Source organism: Octopus bimaculoides, chromosome 5 (genome assembly GCF_001194135.2).
Source record: "Octopus bimaculoides isolate UCB-OBI-ISO-001 chromosome 5, ASM119413v2, whole genome shotgun sequence".
In the NCBI taxonomy this organism is placed as follows: domain Eukaryota; kingdom Metazoa; phylum Mollusca; class Cephalopoda; order Octopoda; family Octopodidae; genus Octopus; species Octopus bimaculoides.
The window spans coordinates 21,312,071-21,323,271 of NC_068985.1; the positions used below are offsets into that span (position 1 = coordinate 21,312,071).

An 11,201-nucleotide genomic window follows, 5' to 3' on the forward strand; every position below is an offset into this window, starting at 1 on the left:
AGAAATGTAGATTACATTGAATAATGCTATCCTAATTGTATAGTACCTGTAATATTTGCTATATCTGTACAAAAGAATGGCTGCAGTGTCTTCAATCATAGTTCTATCTGCTGACCTGAGGTTAAACAACAACTATTGCAATTTTGTTTACTTTTTAATAGGTTAAATTAGTAAATTACAAACCATCATTTTTTTGTATGCTACATCAGTATTTAAATTATCATCATCATTGTTTTAACATCTGTTTTTGCATACTGACATGGATTGGACAGAGTTCATTGAAGCAGATTTTCTACAGCTGGCCACTCTTCTTTTTGCCAACCCTCACCAGTTTCCAAGCAAGGTAATATTTTCCCATGGCCAGACATGTTTACACAGAATGTTGGAGGTGAATGACAACATACAGACATACACACTCATGTGTGTGTATTGCCCTCCTATTTATCAAAGGAGGCACAAGCACTTTCACCCATACATATACACACAACAGAACTTCTGCCTACCAAATTCACTCACAAGGCTTTGTTCAGCTTAATGTCATAGAAGACACCTGCCCAAGGTTTTGTGCAGAAGAATTGAACCCAAAACTATGTGGTTCAGAAGTGAACTTCTTAACCACACAGCCATACCTATATATACACATATATAGATACACATATACAATAGGCTTCTTACAGCTTCCCTCTACCAAATCTACTCACAACACTCTGGTCAGCTCTCTTCAACTAATAATTAAAAATAGATAGCTCTTATCTCTTATACTTTCTTCTTCAATTACTAGCATTGAATCATTACTATTGAGTAAAGATTTTTTTTTAAATAATAATCATAAGATATATCTATTTTCATCAAGCATTAATGACCTTTACATCTGGCAGTCTTATTTCTTGATATGCAAACATATATACTAGTGAAAATGCTGTAAAGGGAACATGCTAATTTATAGAAGGTTAAGTAGATAGTTATTAAATTCTAGTGAGAAGAAATTTAACATTTTTCATATGAAATGTTATTTTGAAGTGAATGGTATCATGGAATTTGTCACATTTCCCATGACTCTCATACTCTTCATTGAAATTGAAATGGCTGAAATAACAGTTTTTAATGTTAAAATTGCAGATTTGTATTAAATTGATAGAATTGGTAGAACATTAGACAAGTGTTTTTTGTTTTGTTTTGTTTTTTTCGACAATGCTTGGACTTTTTCTCAAAAAAGAAAACTCCTCTAAGAAATTATTTCAACATTAGTAAAAAATTCTGTATTGCAAATTAGTTAAGTTTTGTAAAAAGACAAAGAAAAATTCTTGAAAACTTTTCATTTATTTTTAACTCTATTATTTCTGTTTATTTCCGCAAGAGGTATTGTCTATAATGAACAGGTTCAGTGAGCAAGTGTTCTTTGATTTTTTTTGTTTTTGTTTATTTTGCTTTGTTTTTTGCACTCTTCACATGAAACAAGACAGTTTTAGGTTATCACAGATATGTTATAAACCCTTTCTTGGGATATGATTGGTTGAATCATGCATGACAAATTTACTCCGCTGTATATCCATATATAGAGCTCAGTTAGTGTTTCTTTTGATGTGATCAAAGAACAGAACATAGAATGCAATATCAATTGATATTCAGATGTTACTAGCTGTAATCTTTTGGTTAAAGAAAAAAAATGATTACTGTTTCTCTTGGAAACGTTTTTCATTGGTTACACAAACATGCACACACATGCATACATGCACACACACACACACATACTTTGCTCAGTTATATATACATATGTAACATTCAATTGTAAAGCAGGATTATCATTGTCCAGTGGCACTTAAATCCCATGTCAGATGTAGTTGTATAAATATTTGGTCAGATATATTGCAGATACTATGGGTATTGTCCAGGGGGCCGTTAATGCACTGTTACCATCACCCTTTCTGGCACCTCCAAAATCTGAAAATTAAAATTGAAGAAAATCGATGTTTTATCAAACAAATTTGAAATCAGTAAAAACAAGTATATTTGTAAACTGTTGTTTTTTTTTAATATTACATGGAAGGAAATTTCAACATTTTCTTTTTACTGTTAAGGCCTTTTTTAAGCCTCAAAGGAATCAAAAGGATAGCCAAAATTATGCACGAATATAAAGTACTTTAACCCTTTAGCATATCCGGCCCAAATATTCTGTTTTATGGTGAAACTGACCAGATCTGGCCTCTCACACCTATTTTACAATGTAATTCTAAAAATAAACAATCACATCATCAAAATGACAATGCTGAGATAATGCATGATTAATTCAAAACAATTTGACTGAATTATCTGAATGCTAATGGGTTAATTATATTTATATGATAAATGCTTATACAAGAATGATTTATTTGAAGAAAAATCTCATTTAAATTACTTACCAACTTTTGGACAATTATATGGGTCTTCTGTATGGTGTTTGACAACATCATCTATGAATGTCTGGCTATCATTTTTTTCTCCCTTTTGAACACATAAGTCAAGATGGTGTATAATGCATTTTGATAATTTAGTGAAGTTGCTGGAAAGTAGAAACAGTTTTAGAGAGTTTAGAAGATAAAATATGCTATTTCTTACAAATTAATACAAAATTTGGAGAAATGTTCAATATTATGAAAACTGTTCAGCAGATTGTTTGCAAACCATTTAAACATTATCATTGGCTGGCTTATACTCTAGCTTTTATTGTGGTTGCATATTTTTTTAATTAAATTTCTGGTTCCCTTTTTAATAATTAATGTTCAAAAACCAAAGTGGCTATTCTAATTGAATAGGAAGAGAATTTGTCTCTGTTTTTTGTTTTTTTGGTATATTTTTTTTTTCTACAATCACCCAATGATAGAGTAACGTAACCTAAAGAGATGTCTAAGGGGAAACTATAGAAAGACAAGAGAAAAGACAAGTGTGAGATGCAGGGAAGAGGTAGTAAATATAGAGATAGGGGTTGTGAAAAGAGAGTAAGTAGAAAATGTAAGAATGTAAGTAGAAAATGTAAGAATGTAAGTAGAAAATGGGATATAAAGAAGGGAGAGGTCCATACTGTATAAGCCATTTTTCTTTTCACGTGTACATTGTAAACATTGAGGAGCTAAAAGCAAGTTTTTAATTTGTAAATGTAATATGATACTGTAGGAAATTTTTAATATAAATAATTTATATTAGAACATTTTTCATAGAAATTTTAAGTGAAAGTACAGAATATTTCGACTGTTTTTTATGAAAATTTCCATGAAATGTGCTTAATATGTTTCTAACTATATTCTTCTAGTAACTTTGAAATAATGATACAAGGAGTGTTACTACATAATCATAAAAGCTTAGTGTCATTCAAATAATACAACATAAAAGTAATTATTGCTAATATACTTCTGCCCAAACTTCAAACTACTCATAATTGACATAATACATTAATTCCATACATTAATATACCTGATAGTTTTCATGAAGCAAGCCACTTGTAACTGACATTATTTGATGAACAAAATGAGCAATTACATTTGTTGAAGGCTGCTTGTTATCTGATATATTTGGAACATATCTTTATTGATCTTAATTAACCCTAGCTTTCACTAATTCAACCTAAAACTTTCCCTGCCTTGAATTCAGCAGCATGACTTTCTCCTTCTCTCTCTATCTATCTCTCTCTTTTTCTCCCTGCCACATCACTCTTGTCATATCCAATATCTATCCTGTGAAAAGGGAATGTACAACATCATAAGGGAGGAATTAGTCTTCTTTCTCCCATTGCTTCTGTCATAGTGCACCAAAATCAAGTCAATAAATAGCATCCGGTAAAATCATTTGATTCAGTTTCAGAAAATGATAGCAGTTTGTCTCTCTTTAATCTGAGGGAAGAGCAGGTAGCCGGAAAGAAATTGAACAGTGCCTTTCAAATTTCAAGTGACTTGTTGCTGATAGTTTTTTTTTGTTTTGTTTTTTTTACAATTTCTTAGTTCATTTGCAGAGCTTCTAATTGAGAGAAATGTTATATTGTATCACCTGTTGCTATAAGAACTTTGATAAGTCTCACCCTTACTGCTTCTTAAAATGATTTAAAAAAAAAAAATATTTCTTGTCGCAGATACTTAAATATAATAATAGGTATGTGAGACTATTTGGATCCTTACGATGTTAGGGTTTTTATAGTCTCTCCTATAGTTGCTTGCTGCAGGTTGAGTATACCTAAATATGCTTTTTACTTTAGAATAACATTTGTATACTGTAAAATATTTTAATTTTTTCATATGTATTTATACATAGAATGTTCAACTGATCTCTTTTTCATACTTTGTAGAATTCCATGAAAACTACATATTAAAACTTAACTCCTACTCAAACTTATACATTTGTTTGATTAAATTTTAGAAAGTTATTAAAATGGTGCTCCAGCATGACCACAACCACATGGCTGAATCACATAAAAGGAATAAAATGAAATATTTTTTCAGTTTTATAATTCCATGTAGTTGATTACTTTTTTGCCATTTTATCGTGTTTCTTAACCAAACAAAATTGGAGAATATTTTCACCAGAATCAGGCAGGCTTTATATTTGCAAGAATACTCAATTTATTATTGTTACTTTAGGACCAATGTACACTGGTCATGCAGACTTATGTCAAGAAGTTGTTAATAAATTCAACTCTATGGCTAGCTGTATGATTATGTTTCTGATGTAGCTGCCACATAATTTTCAAACTTTTTCAAAGATACATTATTTCTGTTGTTTTTGTATATAGAATATATTCATCAAAGAAACTTTGCACAGACTAAATTTAACTTCTAAAATATCTTTACCATTTGCATTTGTAAAACACTGTAAATTTTATATTCTTTAGACCCTTTTATTAAAAGGAATTAATATTATTTATGCAAGATACTTTCACAAAGTTTATCAAAGCATCTCAAACTTGGAATGAAATATGTATCATTTCATCTAAATAACCACCCATTTATTTACTAATCTCATCCTAAAATTTTATCATATTCTCCTTTTTTTTTTATAAGAATTTTGCAGAAACAAGATTTTCTTGTGACTCTTCCATAGTTTAAATTTTTCTGAATCAGCTATTTTTTTTCTTCTTATGACGCCTTAGTTTGGAATGTATTTATCAGTTAGAACTATTATCATCTTGAAATATTTCTCAAATTTATTTTATGCATTTGGCTATCTTTAAATAAAAACTACAACTTTGATAACTACTTAGTTAATAAATATATATTTTAGTTATTTGTATGTTGCTATGCTGCTGTTGAGGGTGATGATTGTTGTTAGTACCTGTTAAGTACTGAGATTGATGTAATTAATTAGCCCTTTCCCCTATAATCGCTGGCCTTGTTCCAAAATTTGAAACAAATATTACTAGCACCGGGGGCATATCCCCCTCCATCCACATTTCAGGCCTTGTGCATATAATAGAAAGGATATTTATTATTATTATTATTATTATTATTGTGGCAAGCTGGCAGAATCATGAGCATGCCGGACAAAATGCTTAGCAGCATATCATTTGTCTTTACATTCTGAGTTCAAATTCTGCTGAAGTCAACTTTGCTTTTCATCCCTTCAGGGTTGATAAAATAAGTACCAGATGAGCACTGAGGTCAATGTAAGCAATTAGCCCCATCCTCCAAAATGCTGGCCTTGTGCCAAAATTTGAAACTATTATCATTATTGTTTTACCTCTCAGAGTGCTCTGTTTTATTTGCTCTGGTTGATTCTGTGAGAGTGGGCAGCAACCTGTTGTCAGTGGTCTCACTGGGTCTCTTTCCACACTTTATATGCTTTGATACTTGGTTGTTAATGATCATGGGAGGCATTCAACATCCAAGTACAAATCTCAAAATCGTAGCTGTCACCAACAGAGCAGCTTTTGGGGCTTGCTCTGTTCTCATGTCAATTCCAATTTCTCTGAACTTGGTTGTTAGTGTTCCAAGTTCCCTACAACTACTGGAATGACAGACACTCTCCTCATAGACCATTCTTTCAATTTCGTCTTTTAGTAGTCTGTACTTTTCAATCTTTTCTAGATTCTTGTCACTTATGCATGCATCCCAGGTATTGCAATATCTATAGATTATTATTATTATTATCATCATTCAAAAGGTAGATGAGAGTGACAAGACTGGTGAGTGTGAATGGGCTTATCTTGAGTATTCTTTTTCATGTAGGAATAAAGAAAGTGGAAACGGGCACTTTTAATGCTTTAGAAATGGTAGGGTAATCTGAGCCTTTTGTGTGAGATGGAGTGTGGGTTCCCTGAATTACCCTGCTGTTGGAGAACTTTTCTTGTTTGAGTTTTATTGTTATGCTTTTCTTTTTAAAATTCTTTTTGATCAATATAAACCCCCACATTTTGTCCTTTTGTGTTGTTGCCAATGCCTTGAGCCTTTATGACCAATAATAAAAAAAAATCATTATTATTATTGTTATTATTATTATTATTATTATTATTATTATTATTAAGGTTGTGAGCTGGCAGAAGCATTAGCACACCAGACAAAAAATGCTTAGCTTTCCATCCTTTCATGGGGAAGGGGAGTTCAATAAAATAAGTACCAGTTGAGCACTGGGATTAATGTAATTGACTAGCCCCCCCTCCTCTCCAAAATTTTCAGACCTTGTATCTATTGTAGAAAGGATTATTATTATTATTCTATGTTTGACTTTTGCTTTGCATTTGTACAAGTTGGATCCAAGTCTCACCCAGAGACCTCAAGAGACAACAAGTTAGAAGTTCATGCATTATTATTATTATTATTTTTATTATTATTATTGTTATCGTTAAGGCAAGCTGACAGAATCGTTAGCACACTGGACAAATTGTTAAGCAACATTTCATCCATCTTTACGTCCCAAGTTCAAATTCTGGTGTGGTCAACTTTACTTTCATCCTTTCGATATCGATAAATACCAGTTAAGCACTGGGGTTGATGTAATCAGCTAGCCCCTCCCCTCGAAATTCCAGGCTTTGAGCCAATAATAAAAAGGTTTGTTGTTGTTATTATTTGGATTGGTAGATTATCATTATTTTGGGGGTTGATAAATTAAGTACCAGTGAAACACTAGGGTTGATGCAATTGCCTTGTCCCCTCCTCCAAAATTTCAGGCCTTGTGCCTTTAGTAGAAAGGATATTATAATTATTATTATTATTTGATATGTTAGGAGGCATGGAGGAAAACTGCCTGCTACCTTGCTGTAATTTGAGTGTCAAAACATTTGTACAGGATGTGTTTATCGTAGCTGTTTTTCATATATTGTGTATCCATATTTAATATACATAACATCACGCTGTGGCAAACGGATTGGTACACATGTTTGTTGAACTTTTTAAAATCCTTTATATTTATATACTCCTATGTGATGGCATGCAAACAGTGTTTTGTATGTAACTCTAAAAGTGAAAATTTAAGACAGTTGTATCAATTTCAAACATGTCTTATTTAATACATTCTTTCTTTATTTTTTTTTTCAATATCTGCCAGTTAGGGGGATTACATTGAAATTAAATTTTGAAATTGGCCACAAGAAAGATGGTAGAAAAAGCTCAGGGTTGACTTAAATATATTGCAAGTTCCAAGTCCAAATTTCAGCAAAACCAACTTTGCCTTTAAATTCCCTACTAGTTATCAAATAATCACCAATAATTGTCAGCATGTGACAGTTGTAAATGTGCATCACCTTCATACAAGCAATATTGTTTGTTTCCAACCATCACTGGGAAAACATGTGTGACCATGGGAAATATTATCCTGCTTGGAAACAGGTGAGAGTTGGTGTCAGGAAGGATGTCCAGCCATAGAAAATTCCATCTGACACATGCAAGCATAGGGAAAATGAACATTTAATGATGATGATGATGATGTTGACTATATTGTCCCTATTGTAAAAATTTAACCTTGTGCTTAATCAGGAAAAAAAAAAATCAATATTAGTCCGACCTATCTAAAATACAACTTTTCCAATAATAACTAATGTGTAGATTATAGAGTAGCTTGGCTTTAGTAAGAGACTGTTGTTGAATAGTTCCTAGTCAATTGTGTTTAAATAAACCTATGGCGCAGTAAAAGCCAATAACCAATGCAGAAGTACTTTGGGAGTCCTATTTATGCAAATGTAAAATTTTTAGTATGTTTATTTGGCTGTGGCTATCTTTATTGTGGAATGAAATTTTGAACTTAAATGTATTGACTCTACCTTAAAGACACCAGGGTACTAGTTGATTGAGATTTAGCTGCCACATTCAGTTGATCAAACAACTCAATGACTTGATAGGAGATGAACTATTTAGTGAATATTTCTAGGTTGTTCCTGTTTTTTGCACAAAGCATGAGACTTCTCAGAATTAATATTGTTAAATGAATGAATGACATAATGAGGTAAATTAGGACTATTTTATCATTTTAAACTCCAGATAATTGTATTGATGTAACACAATGTCCTTTCCTTTCATTGATTCTCTGGCACAATGAGACATAGAGATGAAGGGAAATATATTTTGGTCACATATTCTAAGGGGTTTCTAAGTGAATGACACTCTGTAAAAGGCATATAATGAAGTAAATTATTTCCACCATGCAGTTCGATACTTTCTACAGAAAAAACAAGATTAAACAGTCGAGAGTAATAATCTTCCCAAATTTCATCTACATGTAGTTAAAAGAAAAATATAATCCTTAATCAGTGTAAGTCATAAATCCTTTAAGCATGTTTATTAATCATTATTGTTGAGTATAACAACTTACCCACAACTGTATTTGTAATTCTCTCCAGGATTCTGCTTTGCTTCAACAACGCCACTCATCTCCTTTTGGCATTTGTACTGTGCACAGGAATAACAGGAATCAGCATGACACAATGAGATAGCTGTAGAAATAGAGGGAAAATATACAATGGCTTAATGAAACAGCAATTGACATACATTACAAAACACTTATAGGGATAGAGGGTAAATATATTCTGAGATTTAATGAAACTGCTATAGAAATATGGAGAAAAAAGTACTATAGAAATATACAACATCCTTTCTACTAAAGACACAAGGCCTGAAATTTTGGGGGGTGGGGTGGAATAGTTGATTACATCAACCCCACTGTTTCACTGGTACTTAATTTATCGACCCCAAAAGGATGAAAGGCAAAGTCCACCTCGGTGGAATTTGAACTCAGAACGTAAAGATGGTCAAAATGCCACTAAGCATTTTGCCCAGTGTGCTAACAATTCTGCCATCTTGCCGCCTTATAGAAATGTATAATATCAGCACAGAAATAGAGAGACATAACAGATAATTAATATATTCATATAGTTTGCAATGTGGGAATAAAATAAAGGTAAAATGACTTTCATGCTTCAGTGGCCTTTCTACAAAAATATTTTCAAACTGTTTATAACTGGACCCACTGCATGCATTTTGGTGTGCTTTGGAACAACATATTTGACCCTTTAGCATTTAAACTGGCCATGTCTGACCCAAATACTCTACCTATTTTATGTTCAAACCAACCAGGTCTGGTTTTTTACACCTACTCTACAATGTCATTTTAAGATTAAACAGTCACTTCATAGAAATCTCAAAGCTACAAGATAGAGCCTGATTAATTCAAAACAATGTAAATAAATAATCATTTGATAAAATGAATTTTTATTAATAAAATTGCCAATCTTTAATTGTGGAGAGAACATATGGAAGGGGTAGATCCAGGAAGATGTGGGACGAAGCGGTAAGAAAGGATCTTCAGATATTAGGCCTCACAGAGGAGATGACAAGGGACTGAAACTTCTGGTGGTTTGCTGTGCTTGGGAAGAGACATCAAGCTAAGTAAAATCATGGCCATCCATGCACACAGGCATGTCCTCTACATAACTCTCTCATCTGAGAGATTCTAGTCTTGTAGGCTTGTGGATGCTGGTACCATGCAAAAGCATCTGTGCCAGTGTCACATAAAAACACCTGTGCCAAGGCCACATAAAAGTGCCCAGATTGATGTCATCTTAAATGCATCCAGTATACTCTGACTCTGTAAAGTGATTGGTGTTAGGAAGGGCATCTAGCTGTAGAAACCATGCTAAAACAGACAAATGGAGCCTGGACAACTCCCCAGCCTTATCAGCTCCTGTCAAACCGTCCAACCCATGCCAGCATGGAAAATGAGACGTTAAACGACGACATAAAAAAAATTTTTGTTTTCTTAATTTATCACAGTTTATTTATTTTCTTAAAGTTTTTTGATCAGAGATATAGTCATGGCAAAAATTTAAATACAAAATGTAACAAAAACTACAAGCTTGTTTCAGAATACCATTGTATTTTCTTTGAACTAACTGCTTCAACTTCAATTAAGCCATAACAGTATGTAGTTGTTCTTTTTCTCATTTTATCTAAGTCATTGCCAGTGTTCAACCATTCAAAATTAGTCTTGAACAAAAACAGATTTCCCAGATTACTATTTACTGAATAAATAATATGTCCTTTAAAGAGTTCAATCGAATTAGTTATAACTCTGGAATGTCTGATATCTTTAATAATTTAAAATCTTGAATGGTTCATTTATATGCAGACATTTTGGACAGCATAGGTTTTATATACTAACATTTTTTAAAGTACACACATTAGCCTTGTTTACAAGTGAATTGTAAATGTGAAGCATTTTATCATATGCCAACAGTTCTCAATTACACTGAAATAACTTGGGTATTAAGAGAATTAGAAAATTGCTTTTAGTTCGGTCATCGAGAAAATAGTTTAAACAGAAACATATTAGTGTTGGTAAATGTGCTGGCACCCTGATAATATTTTTCTAGACAGTTGTCTTTGTTCAAAACTATAAGGCATTTTCTGTTAACTCTCTGAAGTCTAATGTAATTTCATAAATTTCCTTTCTGACTTGTGTATTTTTCTACTTTTCAAAGTGTTCTCACTTCCAAATCATTTTTCTCAATAGCTAGAATATATTTCTCTTGTGTTAATTTCAGGTAAAAATGTAGGCAGTAAAAAATGCTTAGAAATTTTACCCTTTTAATAATTTAGTCTGAAAGAAACAATCTTCGCCATTCTCCCCATCATTTCTCCTATTATGTAATGTTCATCTGATGTTGGTATGAAAACAAATATTGGGGATGTGTGTATGTAATCAATTTATAAAATACTGGATCTGAAATTTTGATTTCTTTTTTTTTTTTTTTA

General features: G+C 32.1%; 2 protein-coding genes across 5 annotated transcripts in view; one reads left to right on the plus strand and one right to left on the minus strand.

Annotated features, from left to right (window-relative positions):
* The window catches only part of LOC106875794 (ubiquitin carboxyl-terminal hydrolase MINDY-2), a 179,523-nt gene that overhangs the window by 90,669 nt on the left and 77,653 nt on the right, over window positions 1–11,201 (plus strand). The window contains exon 6 of one of the 4 annotated variants that reach the window (XM_052968194.1): window positions 4,384–4,503. The exons of the other annotated variants lie outside the window; for them this stretch is intronic. Coding sequence (XP_052824154.1) covers window positions 4,384–4,488 — 105 coding nt within the window. The 3' untranslated portion in view covers window positions 4,489–4,503. Of the gene's footprint in view, window positions 1–4,383; window positions 4,504–11,201 lie in introns of those variants that run through there. 4 annotated transcript variants of the gene reach the window in all.
* Window positions 1,302–11,201, minus strand: part of LOC106875796 (uncharacterized) — a 24,209-nt gene continuing 14,309 nt past the window's right edge. The window contains exons 2-4 of the mRNA XM_014924065.2: window positions 8,764–8,884; window positions 2,400–2,539; window positions 1,302–1,941 (exon numbers count right to left, since the gene is read on the minus strand). Coding sequence (XP_014779551.1) covers window positions 1,832–1,941; window positions 2,400–2,539; window positions 8,764–8,884 — 371 coding nt within the window. The 3' untranslated portion in view covers window positions 1,302–1,831. The remainder of the gene's footprint in view (window positions 1,942–2,399; window positions 2,540–8,763; window positions 8,885–11,201) is intronic.